Source organism: Saimiri boliviensis, chromosome 2 (genome assembly GCF_048565385.1).
Source record: "Saimiri boliviensis isolate mSaiBol1 chromosome 2, mSaiBol1.pri, whole genome shotgun sequence".
In the NCBI taxonomy this organism is placed as follows: Eukaryota; Metazoa; Chordata; class Mammalia; order Primates; family Cebidae; genus Saimiri; species Saimiri boliviensis.
This window is the reverse complement of record NC_133450.1, coordinates 96169718-96187533: the sequence shown is the minus strand read 5'-3', so window position 1 is coordinate 96187533 and position 17816 is coordinate 96169718. Positions and strand designations below refer to the sequence as shown.

At 38.7% G+C, this 17816-nt stretch overlaps 1 protein-coding gene across 8 annotated transcripts in view; it reads right to left on the bottom strand.

The window, feature by feature from the left end:
- Positions 1 to 17816, bottom strand: part of DDHD1 (DDHD domain containing 1) — a 197430-nt gene that overhangs the window by 74779 nt on the left and 104835 nt on the right. For 7 of the 8 annotated variants that reach the window (XM_039469313.2, XM_039469315.2, XM_039469316.2 and 4 more), the window contains one exon: positions 14626 to 17603. In XM_039469313.2, coding sequence (XP_039325247.1) covers positions 17422 to 17603 — 182 coding nt within the window. In that variant the 3' untranslated portion in view covers positions 14626 to 17421. Of the gene's footprint in view, positions 1 to 14210; positions 14415 to 14625; positions 17604 to 17816 lie in introns of those variants that run through there. The other variant, XR_012516317.1, reaches the window with a different exon arrangement.

The following is a 17816-nucleotide window of genomic DNA, read 5'->3' as shown; positions in this document are numbered from 1 at the left end:
ATAGAATGATGTCTTTTGTTTCCAAAGTTGATATACTAGAGTGATAGAAAAATAATAAAAGCGACATATTCTCTGGCAAAGTTATCCTGGTGTAAACACTGCAGCCACAAGCACCACTGGTGAGAATTTTTGGGGCAAATGGGAAAAGGGTTAAACATATCCGTCTCTGTGTATATTAATGAAACCTTAACTTTCCCACTTTGAAATGCTGACCCATTCTTTTGGAGTCTGTGTTTCCTGGATGGTCATCAAGATTTGTGCTTGAATAAACTCCATACTTAATCTTACTTTTTGAATCTCATTATTTAAGGTTGACAAAACCAAAATAAATGAGATAAATTAATAAAGATTTAAGTTTAAACAAATTCATAAAAGTACTAGACAAAAACATGGGAAGATTTTTATAAGCAAATTTATAGGAAGTTCTTTGGAGGAAGCAAGTATTTAAAAAATCTCAGTAGAAATTGGAAGTGTTGAGAAGACTGATTTTCTGGCCACTGGAGACTCGGTTAAACTTCTATAAAGTGTGTTTGTTGCTGATTTCTAGTCTTATGAGACAGGTTTTGAAGGGAGGAAGGTATAATCCAGATGTCAGCTGAAGCACCTTTTCCTTTGAAATTCAAAGAAAATTAGCTTGAACTCTTGTGTCACTCCTTAGATAAATCTGGGTGATTTATGCATTTTCCAGTTACCTCAGGATTTGGAGAATTAATTTTATTTGTATTATTTTAGAGATGGAGTTTTGCAATATTCCCCAGGCTGGACTTAAGATCCGGGGTTCAAACACTCCCCTTGCCTCAGCATCCCAAGTAGGTGGGACTACAGGTGTGTGTCACTGTACCTTCCCATGTGCTGTTATGCTCCTGCGTTGCTTTGTCCCAACTGAGGACTCTCAGCCTTTTCCCCTTACCCCCCTCAAAACAATAATACTCAACACAAGCCATTTGTGTTTGGAACAAACTGTACTGAAGGCTGCTTAGTTTCCTTTTCCCCCTTTCACAGCTTTTTTCGTTTCACATGTTTCTATCTTAAACTTACCTGCTTCTATGATTCTCTTCACTTTACTGCTTTCTTTATACGCAGAACTATTTTTAAGTTTGGGGTACATGTACAGGTTTGTTCAGATTTTTTCATCATTTAGGTATTAAACCCAGTTCCTATTAGTTATTTTTCCTGATCCTCTCCCTTCTCTCACCCTCTCTCTCCATCCTGAGAGGCCCTGGTGTGCTTTGTTGCTGTGTGTGTGTCCATGTGTTCTCATCATTTAGCTCCCACTTATAAGTGAGAACATGTTCTTTTTGGTTTTCCTGTTCCTGCATTAGTTTGCTAAGGACAATGGTCTCTAGCCCAATCCATGTGCCTGCAAAAGACATAATTTAGTCCTTTTTAATGGTTGCATAGTATTCCATGGTGTATATATACTACACTTTCTTTATCCAGTCTATCATTGATGGGCATTTAGGTTGATTCCACATTTTTGCTATTGTGAACAGTACTGCAGTGAACATACACCTGCATGTGTCTTGATGACAGAATGATTTATATTCCTTTGGGTATATAGCCAGTAATGGGATTGCTGGGTCAAATGGTAGTTCTGTCTTAAGTCTTTGAGGAATCACCACAATGTCTTGCAAAATGGTTGAACTAATTTACACTCCCACCAACAGTGTATAAGTATTCCTTTTTATCCACAACCTCACCAGTATGTTATTTTTTGACTTTTTAATAGCCAGTGCAGAACTATTTAGATTCGTCTTTTCCAGACATGCCTGGTCCTATCCCCAAACTCATTAGTGTGTTTTGCAAAACAATGGCTCATCTAAGGAATGTGAACATTGAGCTGTAAGGAGAAGGGCAGTCAAAGGCTTTTCTTTTCAGCCTTTCTGAAGAAGAGCATGGGGGCAGATAGTTAAATCATCCTACTTTTAAAGATTGAACCTTTATTCCTCTAATTCTGAGTAAGGCATTTCTTTCCTAATCTTACATGCTATAATCTCCTATCTGCCTCTGGGATGTTAATCATATTAATGTTGCTCAATACTCTCAAAAGAATAAGGAACATTTAAGTTCCTTGTTTTTAATCTTTTGCTGTCACCAACAATCCTATAACTAATTACTTTATATGTTAAGTTATTTTTAAGGAGTGACAATATTTGAAGGATAGATTTGTAGAAGCAGAATAGTTGGGTTAAAGGGTATGGACATTTTCAGCTTTGACAGATATTGCCAAATTGCCCTCAAAAATGTTGTACTTATTCATATTTCCACCAGCAAATGTTTGGGAGTAACTCTTCCCTTGTACCCTTACCAACAGAGCATGTTATAAAGCCTTTAGAATGTTGTCAGTCTTATAGGTGAAAAGCAGTATCTCATTGATTTTTAATTTAGACTCTTCTTACTGACTTGAAATGCCTTTATCATATACTAAAATTGGCTATGTATCTATTTCTGGGCTTTCTCATCTATTCTATTGGTCTCTCGTCTCTTCATACACTATTACTATAGTGTTTTGATCACAACAGCATTATACTGTACGTTACTCTCTAGTGGGCTAATTGTCCTCATTACTCTTCTTTCCCCCTTGGACATTTCCTGAATATTCTTATTTTTTCTGTATGAATTTGAGACACAGCTTGCCCGGTTCGAAAAAAGATCCTGTTGCATTTTTGAGATTGTATCATATTTACAGATTATTTAGGATACTATTACTCACTTGGTAAAGCTTAATGTTGACAATTACCATTTCTTGTCCATATTCTTTGAGTTACATCTTCCTTGTGCTTATTACAACAGTGCTGCCTTACATAAAATGTTATCTTATTCTTTACAACCTTGGGAAACAGGTAGAGTAGTTAGAAGATAAGGGATTAGCTCAAGATTATATATGATAGATCATCCTAATCCAGTTTTATATCTACTACTTGGTAATGCTTCAAGAGAGATTTAATACAAATTAAAAAGACAAAACAGACATTCCTATTAAGGGTTACATTTTCCTACTGCAAAAAGCCAGCAATATGCAAGCACAATTCTGCAGTGTATTTCTTGTATGATGATCTGTGGCCAAGCACTGTGGAATGCATTCCAATCATGGAGTAACAATCTCAAAAGAAAGTTGAAACCAGAGTTGGCCTGAATGTTGTACAATGACACCCAGGATCTTGGCCCAATTCCCAGGTTTTCCCTTTTCAGTTTTCTAGCAAGTTCGATTATGCCTGGGAATTTATGGAATATGGCCCTTGGATCAGTGACTTCCTGAATATGACATTGGGATCAATGGCATTTGTCTGCCTGAAAGATTCTGGACTATAATTTTTAGATATATTGCAGTTGTAAATAAGTTCTCTGTTGAAATGGTACTCAAGAAGCCTTGACACAGGCTGCAAAGAGGAAGAGGAGTTTGTGACTTGCTTATGGAAGGCAAAGATCTTAAAAGAAAGTTCTGTGAATAATGAGTTCCATATCTGGGCATACCGGCATTCCAGCTGGAGGATCTTGAAGTCTTTCAAAAAAGATCTCATGAATTAAAATCTATCTCTAATGTCTCACTTCACAAACGGCCACTCACCAAAGGTCAGCCAAACCTTTATAAACTGAGTACCTCTTACCATCATCCTAGTTCAGTTGAGAGCTGACAAAGAGCCTCTTTAGATACTTATTTAGGATAAAATTACATGTTGACTTGAGTGTATTTTTGGATTACATTTCCAAAACAAATAATGCATTCATCATTCCATTGTAGTCAAACTTTTCTCAGTGCCATGAGTATTTAAGAGCTTATTTTAAATTTTTTAAAAGCTGTATAGCAGTATGATACACATATCTAGGTAAGTCTGAGCTTTCTGCCACCATATAAATGAGTACATTCTTTAGCTCGTCCCTCTGCAACAAAAAGACTACTGTGTTCTAAACTAGAATGTTATGCAAGAATCTGAACAGCATACAGTTTACTGAAAGCTCAGCCTGTATAGTAACAACCAAAATGTGGGACAAAGGTTAACAACAAAAACTTGGGGGCAAATTCTAAGCAATAAAGTTAAAGGCAAAATGATGATAAAATACCTACCAAGGCAGAGACCAGGTTGTAAGATTTGGCTGGTAAAAGTGTAAAGAGGAGTTGTGATTGAGATGGCTATTGAATGATCTGACTGGTTTGTTGAGCATTAAGAATGTTGCAAAAATCATGAAATTAGGCCTCTTTGAACAGAAGAGGTGGCATGATGGTGTACTATATCATTTGCCTTTTATTCACACTATAAAGGCAACACCTTAAGCTATAATTACTATTTGTACCTGAGAAATTATTGAAAGGTGAAGCAAAATGGGCAGCAAAAAGAAAGTTACATTAAATTAAGCATAAAGCATATCAAGTTGGGAGAGCATTTTCTTTTTTCTTTCTTTCTTTTTTTTTTTTTGAGATGGAGTTTCGCTCTTGTTACCCAGGCTGGAGTGCAATGGCGCGATCTCGTCTCACTGCAACCTCCGCCTCCTGGGTTCAGGCAATTCTCCTGCCTCAGCCTCCTGAGTAGCTGGGATCACAGGCACGCGCCACCATGCCCAGCTAATTTTTTGTATTTTTAGTAGAGACGGGGTTTCACCATGTTGGCCAGTATGGTCTCGATCTCTTGACCTCGTGATCCACCCTCCTCGGCCTCCCAAAGTGCTGGGATTACAGGCTTGAGCCACTGCGCCCAGCCGAGCATTTTCAATTCTAGGAAAATGACAACACAGATTTCATGATTCTCTCTCTATTTTTTAGAGACAGGGTCTTGCTTTGCCGTCCAGGATGGAGTGCAGTGGCATAACCATAGCTCACCTGCAGCCTAGAACCCCTAGACTCACGTGATTCTCCCACCTCAGCCTATGAATAGCTAGGACCATAGGTGTGTGCTACCACACCTGGCTAATTAAAAAAAATTTTTTTTGGAGAGATGAGGTCTTGCTGTGTTGCCCAGGCTGGTCTTGAACACCTGGGTTCATGCAATCTTCTTGCCTTGGCCTCCCAAAGCGCTTAGGATTTCAGGCATGGCCACCACGTGTGGCAGAATGTCCTTCTATTAATAGAATTTATCTTGGCTGAGTTATATGAGGAATACATTTTACAAACAAGACTGTGCTGAGTCTTAACATGTGCCTTAAGTATCATTAAGTGCTGTGGTTATAAGAGTCAGCAAATCTCAGAGAAACAGAAATCTGAGTCTGACAAGACTCTCAGAGAAACTTAAAACATTATCCAAAACTAAAGGGTATTCCAGTTCCTTTTGATGACAATTAAAAAAATTTTTTTTTTTTTGAGATGGGAGTCTCACTCTGTCACCAGGCTGGAGTGCTGTGGCACGATCTCGGCTCACTGCAAGCTCCACCTCCCAGGTTCAAACAATTCTCCTGCCTCAGCCTCCCAAGTAGCTGGGACTACAGGCAGGTGCCATCACACTCGGCTTTTTATTTTTTATTTTTTTGAGACAGAGTTTCGCTCTTATTTCCTTGGCTAGAGGGCAGTGGCCAATCTCAGCTCACCGCAACCTCCGCCTCCCAGGTTCAAGTGATTCCTCTGCCTCAGCCTCCCAATTAGCCTGCCACTGCACCTGGCTAATTTTTATATTTTTAGTAGAGATGGGGTTTCACCATGTTGGCCAGGCTGGTCTCAAACTCCTGAGGTCAGGTGATCCGACCACCTTGGCTTCCCAAAATGCTGGGATTACAGGTGTGAGCTGCCACGCCTGGCCAAATCCAGCTAAGTTTTATATTTTTAGTAGAGACAGGGTTTCACCATGTTGGCCAAGATGGTCTCTATCTTCTGACCTTGTGATCCGCCCACCTTGGCCTCCCAAAGTACTGGGATTGATTACAGGCATAAGCCACTGCACCCGGTCTGACAATTTTTAAAATTTAAGATTTGTAGACTTATTAAGGAACTCTTTACAGCTGAAAGCCTGAGTGCCTTGGCACACGCACGCACAGACACACACACACACACACACACACACACACAAAACATACACATGTGACATGTATGCCACATATATGTCATATATGATTCTAAAGAACCTTTGAAAGATTCAAGGTCTTTATTCTGAAAAAGACTTCACACTTAAAAATATGGCTCCAGGATGATTATGACAAATTATAATACAGGATATTTTCAGACATCTTAAACCAGGCGATGTGGATTGAACCATTCCTAGGACTGTTATTCCTAGCTGTTGTATGTACTGGAAGGAATACAGGTAAGATTATACTCATTGGGCAACTCACTTGTCAAGATACCAGCCATTCTGCTCAAAACTGAGAGGTGGCAAAACAGGATGTGATTACCTCAGTTTTCTCTGCCACGTGAAATGTTTCTCTCTATTCCACTTGTGCACACTATAGTTATTTTACTAGCAACTGAGATCACTAGCAGAGGAGTAGGCTAGACTCTTGACTAAGTTACGATTTTCAGGCCTCTACAAACATTTATGTGGAGTCTGGTCTCAAGGCTCATCTAGAAGGCATTCCTAGACATTAAGCTAGGAGAGGCAGCAGAGTACAGAATTAAGCACAGCCATATCACGGCTCCACCATTATCTCACAGCTGTGTGCCTTGGTTTCCTTGTAGAAAGTTAAAGGCTAAGAATAGTATTTCCTTCGTAGGGGTATTGTGGACATTAAATGAGGGGATGTATCTAAAGCACCTACAGTGTCAGGCAGATAGAAAATCTTCTGTAATATTAACAGTGATTTTAACAAAAGCTGCACAATTAAGGATTTAATAAATTTTGCAAGCTAGTAAACTCTCAGTCCATACCCGCATCTTTAAATCTTTTTACAGTTGATGGGGGGAAAGATGAGAATTCTTTGAAACAGGTGGTTTTAGCAAATATTTAAAGCCATTGATCTTGTTGAGAAAAATGCCCAGACTTTCATGTGCAAGGAGTAACCTTAAAATGCATTTATATATTGGTAGAAATTGGTGATCCTTAGCATCCAAAATAGTTGCATTACAAAAATTTTAGCTATTTATTTAAAACTTGGAATATATTCCCTTCATTATAAACAACGAAATTTTGAAGTGTCCCTCACAAAAGCAAACTAATTTATCAACCACCGTTTTCCACAAATCTTGTCTTTTTCTCCTTTGCTTGTTTCCCCTAACATTTTATTTCAGTTGCAGCATGAGTGAATCATAAATTACTGTTTGGCTTACAGACAAAATAGTCTGCAGCTGGAAGGCATTGAGAAAGCACTGGGAATGTGTCTTTTTTCCAATTGCAACTGATTGCTGACTTCAAAATAAATCAAAGTTCAATACACGGAAGTTTCTAGGGTAAGGGGACAGCAAATGCAAAGGTAGAGAGAAGTGAACATGCACTGTTATGTTTAGGGAACAGTACAGGGCAAGAAGGAAAATACGTCTTGGTTTCTGAAGGAAACTGCCATTGAGTTACTATGGGACCAAGGTGGGGTGTGCCTGCAATTACATTTTGTTAGGCATTTTAGGTCAGCACAGGTTAATGTTTAAGTTTTTAAAAACAGCACACCCCAGTTCTACATTCAAATTCAGCCTGACATATAATTTCTACTCTTCTGCCCTACCCCACAAACTATTAATTTTGCTTTCTTTGGGTGTGGAAAAAGGAATGTTTCTTTTGTCTGAGCCTTTTGGTTCAGGGTAGGGTTTGCCTTTTCTCAGGGCCAAAAGTTCTTTGCCAAGGCTGATGTTGATAAGGGTATTTCCTAGGTTTTCTTCTAGGATTTTTATAGTTTGAGGTCCTACATTTAAATCTTTAATCCATCTTGAGTTAATTTTCATATACAGTGAAAGGTAGGGGTCCACATTTCATTCTTCTGCATATGGCTAGCCAGTTACCCCAAATCATTTATTGAATAGAGATAAAATCAACATCCCTCATGATAAAAACCCTCAACAGACTAAGTGCCGAAAGAATATACTTCAGAATAATAAGAGCCACAGACATCATACTGAAAGGGCAAAATCTGGTACTATTCCTTGAGAACTGGCATAAGAAGATGCCCACTCTCATCACTCCCATTCAACTTAGTACTGGCAATCCTAGTCAGAACAATCAGGCAAGAGAAATAAATAAAAGGCATCCAAATGGAAAAAGAAGTCAAACTAGCTCTCTTCTCTGATGATATGATTCTATACCTAGAAAAGCCCCAAGACTCTGCCTAAAGTTCCTAGACTGATAACTTTAGTAAAGTTTTGGGATATAAAATCAATGCACAAAAATTAGGAGCATTTCTATACAGAAATAACGTTCAAGCTGAGAGCAAATCAAGAACCCAATACCATTTACAAAAGCTACACAAAAAAATTAAAATACTTAAGAATGGCCGGGCGCGGTGGCTCAAGCCTGTAATCCCAGCACTTTGGGAGGCAGAGGCAGGTGGATCACGAGGTCAAGAGATCAAGACCATCCTGGTCAACATGGTGAAACCCCGTCTCTACTAAAAATACAAAACATTAGCTGGGCATGGTGGCGCGTGCCTGTAATCCCAGCTACTCAGGAGGCTGAGGCAGGAGAATTGCCTGAACCCAAGAGGCAGAGGTTGTGGTGAGACGAGATCGCGCCATTGCACTCCAGCCTGGGTAACAAGAGCGAAACTCCGTCTCAAAAAAAAAAAAAAAACAAAAAACAAAAAACTTAAGAATACACCTAACCAAGGAGGTGAAAAATCTCTACAAGGTCAACTACAAAACCTGGAAGAAGGAAATCAGGGACGATATCAAAAATATGGAAAAACATTCCATGTTCATGGATAAGAAGAATCAATATAGTTTAAAAAATGGCCATATTGCTCAAAGCAATTTACAGCATCAATGCTGTCCTAGCAAACTACCAACCTCATTTTTCACAGAGGTTAGAAAATTTTCACAGAATTAGAAAACAACAGTAGAACCAAAGAAAGAGCCTGGATAGCCAAAGCAACCCAAAGCAGAAAGAATAACGCCAGGAGTATCACACAGATGTGGCTTTTTTTTTTTTTTTTTTGAGACGGAGTTTCGCTCTTGTTACCCAGGCTGGAGTGCAGTGGCGCGATCTCGGCTCACCGCAACCTCTGCCTCCTGGGTTCAGGCAATTCTCCTGCCTCAGCCTCCTGAGTAGCTGGGATTACAGGCACGTGCCACCACGCCCAGCTAATTTTTTGTATTTTTAGTAGAGACGGGGTTTCACTATGTTGACTGGGATGGTCTCGATCTCTTGACCTTGTGATCCACCTGCCTCGGCCTCCCAAAGTGCTGGGATTACAGGCTTGAGCCACTGTGCCCGGCCCAGATGTGGCTTTAAACTGTAAGACCACAGTTACCAAAACAGCATAACATTGGTACAAAAACAGACACATAGGCCAATGGAACAGAATAGAGAACACTGAAATAAAGCTGCATACCTACAGCCAACAGATCTTCAGCAAAGCTGATACAAACAATTAGGAAAGGAACACATTGTTAAAGGGGGCTCACAAGCAGTAATTAATTTCAACCAGGAGATCACAAGACATTATCTCCAAAGACAATTCCATTAGGAACGTGGAGGTAATTTTTGGTTAAATGATTATTAATCTGAACTCTTTTGGATCCAAGAGACAGAGATCCATCTCAGAAGAGTGTAAAAGCAAATAAAAGTACAACTGGGAAATCTGGAGGTGACACTCATTTCAGTTCTCCAGGAACTCTTGACTCATTTCTTGTGTAGGCTTTTCATGACAGTTGCACATAATCCATGTCACAGGAAAGGGTGGAGTTTCACCACGGATGGCTCCATCCTCGTATCACACCATGTGGCACTGGATTGTGTTTAACAGCCATAGAAGGGCTGTAAATATAATCCCATGGAAGGTTTCTGCCCTCTCTAGCTAGGGTCCTGTGACTATTTCTTGTCTAATCACTGTGGCTTATGGAGTGGGAAATAAGCTCTGATCTGAGTCACAAACTCAACTCCTGGCCATGGTACATACAGTGCTATGATTGAGCTGCTGGTGCTACAGGGACTCACACAAAGAAGAACATAATTTTAACCAGGAGCATGGGAAAGGCTTCAAGATGATACATGGAATCAGCTAAGAGAGGATGCAAAAGGAGGGGAAATAGGTTGCTTGGCAGACGAAAAGAGGTAGCCACTACGGTAACTAAAATGCAAACATATAAAGGCAAATGGCATGTAGTGTGCTCTAGCAAAAATATGGTTTGATTGTTGAAGGCAGGCAGTGGAGAACCTGGCAGAAGAGTCAAATTGGGCAGGCTGTGCCAGGGGAGCCTTGAGTGACCGATGGCATCCTCAAGGGGCGTTAGTTGTCATCAGACCTATGTGTCCCTATCCCCTTTTTCAGAAACAATGCCTGTGAAATGTCTAAGCTGTCAGACTGTCATAACCATGCACCACTCCTTCCTTTCACACATTTACCTTTTCTTTCCCCTAACAGTCTATACTGTCCCATCTCAATTCTTTATGTAGTCCCTACAAAACCTGGCCACTTATTTTTCATCTAAGGTCAGTACCACCTCAGGGAATTGCATTTGTTCAGCACTGAAATTCCTGGACTCTTAAAACAACAAACACTTAAAACTTGACTTTTTAGTCACTTTGGTAGCAAAGGTGGGGAATGCGACGGTGAGTGGAAATGTAATAGGAGTAGGTCCCTATCTATAGCCTAGGTTCTTGGAGTTAGCCTGAAGACTTCAGAGCTATGGTCATCGACTGAACTCTGCATTGATAAACTGTGAATGAACCATAAACTATATGATGTGAATATGCCTATCTTTTCTTACATATAAGTGTACTTTATCCTCTGATGTTCTAGATGTAATTGTGGCCACCAGTCTTCCTAGTAGAACAGAATGTGGCAGCCACAGCTGATGAACAGGGAGATCTTTCGATTTTTAGAAACTTTTTGGAAGATTTACCACAAACTGTATGACCAGGATTATTTTCCTCAGAATGCTTAGAACAGCCTAGTCTGAGGTTGCTTCCTGTAGGGCACAACTACTTGTTTCGGGTAAGCAAGATAACAAACAATTCATTTCAGCTAGAGAAACACAATATGACGCCAGAGAAAATGTTTACCTCTCATTTCTTTGAAATTATTAAATGTGAATGCACCAGTTCCAGCTAAGAAAAACCGTAAGTGGACAATGCTAGAATAAATGTTTAAAATTTTTCTCATCCGATCACTGCAGAGAGAAAACAAACAGAAATAATGGATGCTTCAGTAAAACTGAAGATCCTAAGGAAACTAATCTGCCTTGGCTATTAAAAATGAGAGGTAACAAAAGGAAAAAAACAAAACAAAACAAAAAAACCTGCCTTCAAAGAGTTGTTACTGCAGTCACCGACAACATTCAGTAGCGTTAGGGAGAGTGAACATAAGAAGTCACAGGAGCTGAAAGAATGGAAAGAACTTAAGGGTCTTGGGAAAGTCATGGTGCCAGCTACTGCTGAGAAATGTCTCTATGGGCAAAAATTCTCCATCTTCCTACTACTGGCAGAGCTGGGATTATGGGAGCCTTAGAAAGAAAATGGTTATAATTTTTTGTCAGGAAGCTCAAAGGGAAACAAAAAGTTTGGGAGATCAAGTACAGACCGAGGTGGGTGTGGGTGCAGTCAAGAAAAGGTATGAGTGATGCTCCTAGATATTCAATGTCTTCCGGGAGAAAGCACTAAAGGTCAAGTGTTAACATACTTGTTTTTCATCTTATTCCAACAGAAGACCAGATGTAATCTTCCTAAAGAATATTCCCCAACATATCCTGAAAACTGTTGGGTGGGGAGGAAGCAAGTTGTGCCCTGTTACATATAAATGAAAAACCATAAGGTAGCAGACAATACTAATCATGCACCCGCCCCTATTCAAACACAAAGGCAGAGGAAAAGTTTATGCTAACAGTCTGCCAAGGGGCTATTTTTGGGGAACACACACACGCACCAAAAAACAAAACACGAAACAAAAGATAGTAAGATATCTTCTCCTAGTCTCCAAAAAGGACACTACTTAAATTTTAAATTCCTGAGTTAACCTATGTTGGAACAGTTTTAGAAGTGACATATTTGTCATGAATGGATAAAAGGCCAATGCATAAACACTATGGAAAGGAAGGTTAAACGTTAGTTAACACTGTGCAACTTGTTTCCTTAAGTTTGCATTTGTCATGAGAACAGAAAACTAACAAAATATTTCCTGGCCTTTTTTTTTTCTTGATTTTCTTTTGTTGTTTTGTATTTCTTTTTCTTTTTCCTGGGTATTTTGAATCTGAGACATAAAAGGAAGTCTGTTCAGACCTGATAGAATACTCTTATGAGGGTCTGGAAGGAAGAAGGGACCAACTGGGAACTCAAGCTTATAGCAATGTGTCAACAGCTTTCTGAGTAATGTATCAGATTACACAGAGAAGTGTGTGTGTGTGTGTGTGTGGAGAGGTTGGGGGACAAAAATGAAGAAAGGCAGTTTCTGTCCTTTAGGCAGAGTTTCCTATGGATTAGGGGAAACAGTGTGGTATAAGACACAGTTGGGAATCAGGGCATTAAGTTCCAATTATGATTCTGTCGTTGGTTGGCCATGTGATTGATTGTATAAGGTTGAATGGGTCAGTTAAAAAATGAAGGAATCACACGAAGAGGTGAAACTGTAAAATGAAGGAATGAAATGTGATAGCATTTCTCTAGGCAAATTCCAAATTAAAAAATATGGCTAAATAAATTTGGAAGCCCTCACACAGCACCAGATAGATTCACAAAGCATTTAGTGTAGCAAAGGCTCCCAAAGCCTGGCTGTAAGGGAAATTTTAAAATTCATCAATTCCTAAACTTATCACATGACACCTGTTAATATTTGTAGAACATTCTTTAGAAAAGAATAGTCTCTATGCCCCTTCCAGCTTTAAAATTCCATCATTAATAGTTTTTACTTTACCTCTTCCCTCTGCTTTTGATATATTTAGTCTTTCATGGAGTCTTTACTTTTCACTTTACTGCTATTTAAATGCTCACTTGGTACTATAACAGGGTTGGATTAAATGATCTCTAAAAATCTGTAAAAATCCAGAAATTTGATGGCTCTTTGAAAACATCTACTTTGACAAGCATCTACTGAAGACCGAAAGAGAAAGTATATAACCCAGGATGTCACCAACTCAGCACTAACATTTACTAAATGAGACCTTTGAGATTCTTATGTTTTAAGTTCAGCCAGAGTACCATCAGATTCCTGGCAGAGGCTTGAGGCACAGGAATGACAGCAGAATACAGATAAGGGATAGTAAACTTTAGAATAACTACAGAAGTCAACTACCCCACACAGTTTAGTAAAATTTAGTTTCTTTTTCTAGCATATGTTTGTTACATTCTTTTTTGTACCGCCTTGATCTTTAATATCTCATGTTTCTTTAGAACAATTTTAATACACACAAACTTTTCTCTATTGTCCACATGCTTTACTCATTAATTAGCTGATAAGATAGAAACACCAATGTGATTGATCAAAAAGAATTTACTTGTCTTCTAACACAGACGGCACAGTAAAATCTCTTGGCTTGATCTGACTCCACTGGAAGGGGCTCATATACTATCGTTGGAATGAACGGAGGCACTAGGTGTGATACTGCACTGACAATTTCTTTTCCTTTTGTCTACGGTTTAGGATCAGGCGTCCCCAAACTGCGGCCCACGAGGCCATTTATCCGGCCCCCCGCCGCACTGCAGGAAAGGGCACCTCTTTCATTGGTGGTCAGTGAGAGGAGCACAGTATGTGGCGGCCCTCCAATGGTCTGAGGGACAGTGAACTGGTCGCCTGTGTAAAAAGTTTGGGGACACCTGGTTTAGGTGATGCAAAGCTGGAATATGGTGTGTTAGATTTCTTTTTAGTATGCTTCAGCTCCCAACAAGGAAAACAGAGAGAAAAAAACAGACCAAGGAGGAATGTTTACATGTCTGAGGCCTTTAGTGTGAGTATTCCGTATGAAGCATGTTCAGTGTGATTACTTCAAAAGCTAACAGATGCCGTTTAACAGAAAGAAGTAAAACACAGGATGTCTAAGGCTTGCTTCACATACAAAAGAGAAGTTATTAGAAAACCCAGCATGTGTGTGTAAATACCTAATATATTTTTTTTTTTTTTGGATAGAGGGCCCGGCTCTGCCACCCAGGGTGGAGTGCAGTGGCACAATCTTAGCTCACTGCAGAGTTGACCTCCCAGAATCATGCAATCCTACCCACCTCAGCCTCCTGAGTAGCTGGGACCACAGGCGCGTGCCACCACACCAAGCTAATTTTTGTAGAGACTGGGTTTCACCATGTTGTCCAGGTTGGTCGTCAACTCTTGGGCTCAAGCAATTGTCCCTGCTTGGCCTCCCAAAGTGCTGGGATTACAGGCATGAGCTGCCATACTCGGCCAAATCCAGTAAATTTTGAAATTGTGCCCTAAAATACAGTAATACTGGATTATAATGTAAGCAAAATTACTATTGAAAATAAAGTATGAACTAACATAAGGCCTTAGCAAGACTAATTTTAAAGTAAAAAGCAAGATTTCATATAAGACATTCTTATTCTAACTGTCAATAATTCCTGGGAACCTAAGTTCAACAATCTAATCAGTACTCAGGAGAATCATCATAGCATGCACACAAAATAGAGAATAAAATTTTAATGGTATCAAAAACAATACTTTTTTTTTTGGCCGATTTAGTACTTGCTGGAATAAAGGTGCAAAATGTTACTCAGTAACTGACTTAGCTTCTCATCAAGCCAGAATTACACATACTCTGTATATTAATTGAGTATATACAAATACATCCAATGTTAACATGCACAGACACAGAAACCAGGATGCTACAAAAGAAAATCACCATCTCTACTGATGAAATAATGAACTGAAAACAAAACATCCACCCAGTAGTCCAGAACATCTTATTTTTGAAAAGGTTCTGAATATTGCTCTTTCCAAGAATTTAAATAAACACCAAACGGTTAAATTTGACTGTTTTCTCAATATGAAAAAAAGGAAGCAGACATATTCCTATAGCTGTAGGAACATACCTTTTACTCAGTCATATCAAATTACAAGGTTTGACATAATTTCACTCTTCTCAGGTTAAAAGTGCTTTTCATATTCTAGTGGTTAAGAATATATCCCTTAAAGTTCTTATGCATTGAGTGTCTTACCACCTACAGCAACATATGCTCAAGTACCTTTAACGATACAGTCATATAGCATGAGTTAATTTTCCTGAGAACTAAATTAGACCTACAAAATAAACAGGCTATGAAAATGACCTGAGTTTATAGGAATCTCTAAGTTAGAGATTACTTTAGCTTTGCTAAGATTCCATCAAAAGCCTTTTATAGTAAGGGTTTCTTAGTGAGTCACGTACTTGGTCATGGAACCTTGGAATTTTTTGAACATGAAAAAGAAGTGCTTTATGTTGTGCAAATTCAACAAAAGGCTGAAGCAGCCAACAGTACTGATAGTGCTAAGTAAAACCTACAAGTAAGCCACGGATTCTACTATCTTATGAAGAAAGGAGAAGGTGAGATATACAGCTGACCAAGTCTGCTCCCTCTTTGACAATGATTGTTGGGAAGCTAAGCAATTCCTTCCAAGGAAAGAAAAGACAGCACCTTAAGTGGAACCTAGGGAAAACCACTCAGAAGTGAGGGTTGTGTCCAACAGGGATGGCTACTGATCCCACTAGATAACTCTTCTTTTGTGTGAGAACCCAAGAACATGGAAGTCAAGCAGGGAAACACTGGCTTCATGGTTATTTCTCTGAATTATGAATTGCAACTTCTGCTATTGTTTGCACACTACTAAAAGGTCACATGTGAATTAAGTAATTGAACAGCATATAAGAGTATGGTCTGGCTTCAATTCAAGCTTTTCTTTTTTGCTTTTTTAGAGACAGGGTCTGACTCTGTCACCCAGGCTGGAGTATAGGGGTATGATCAGAGCTCACTGCACCCTTGAACTTCTGGGCTCAGGTGATCCTCCTGCCTCAGCCTCTTAACTGGGACTACAGGTGTACACCACTACAAATGGCTAATTTTTCTTATTTTTTTTGCAGAGAGGGGCATCACTATGTTGCCCAAGCTGGTCTCAAACTCCTGGGTTCAAGTGATTCTCCCACCTTGGCCTCCCAAAGCATTGGGATCACAGGCATGAGCCACGGTGACCACACCAATCCAAGCTTTTTCGATTTGTGATGTAATCTAATTCAAGGCACTTTAAATGTTTTGGTGCCTTACTGTATTAACATGTAACATGAGAATAAGATTTATTTACTTACCTCAAGAAGCTACCACATGGGTTATTGAATGTACTCCTCTTAAACTTTGAGCCCCTCAGATGAAAAGCACTGTGGAAATAATTACAGGTGAAGAAAACCCTTCCAACACCTCAGATTTGTGCCTTCTGTCTCAATGGCACATTGACAAACAATGTGCACTAGTTAGTGGCACTCCATCTCTTCATATATGTTGTTTGGTACACAAATGTTTATACATTTAAAATAGCTGTCATACTGCCTATTCAAAAGCATTTACTGTTGTCTAATAAAGTTAATGAAATGTACTCATCATGGAGTACTCTGTGTCAAGTTTAGAAAAACCTTAGCTTTCTCTGAAATACATATAACATAACAAAAAGTTTATTTAAAAAATTGAACTAGTGTTGTATGAAGCCATAGGTTTTTAATGAAAAAAAAAAAAAAAAAAAAAAAAAAAAGTATGCCACAGTGTCTATATATTCATCTGAAGAGTACAAAGATGGAGTTCTGAGAAAAAAGGGTTTAAGACTAGAGAAAATAAATCTGGTTCTTAAGTTCAAAGCAAACATTAAAAAAGTAATGTCTCATACATTGAAATAAAGCAATCGGAGGTAATAAATTATAAATACAGTAGTTCAAATATTGTTTTAAGCATTAGTTTTTCTAAACAAGCAAAATTCAAAACATTTTAAATCTGTTATATTCTTTCAAAGGGATGTAAAAATGGAAGCCTTCATAGAAATCTGAAACAATGATACCACCTTGTAATCTTTACAGAGAATATGCTGAACCTTGACCATTTTTAATTTATAACATACTTTAGTTAATACATTAGGTTCCATATGCCTTTATATTTGGGAGGAATCAGATTGTGATTTGTAGCCTTTACATGCAGTTTACCCAAACCTTCTTCCCTTCTAGGTCTTGATTCTCTGGAGAAGGTTTTATCAGACTCATAATTAAAATGATGGGAACTGTAAATGACTTCTCTGGACTGAAAACATTTTTTTTTTTAAATAAAGTGCTTTTAAATTCAAATGTCTGTTGCCCTAAACCAAACTGAAATATACTTTAACCCTGAAATCTCCCTATCTTGACACACACATTTTAACAGAAAAAAGAAAAAAAAATCAGTTTTGGGCTATTCATGTCCTTTTGAGAGTTCAGATTGGATCTAAATGGGGTTTTGCATCATTATCGTCCTCATGTTTGTACATGAAGGTTAAAAGAAAGAGGGCAACATCCAAGGATGACCAATAGGCAGTATGTGACGTGACTGCTGACCAATAGCGGCTCTCCACAAGGCCTTCTCTGAGTTCAAAATCAATCCTGTGATCCAACTCCACTAAAAAGAGAAGAAGTTAAACAAATTAATACAGATTATAATAAGGTATGTTCTATATAGACTTTAGAGCTGAGATTAAAATTTTAGCTAAATACAAGTGATTCTGTCATTTTTTTAAAAAGTGAATTTCCATTATCATCTGATGAGAAAAACACTCAAAAGAGCTTCAGTAGTACAGGATTCTATTTGTGAAGTTCTTTCCTTTGTATGCTA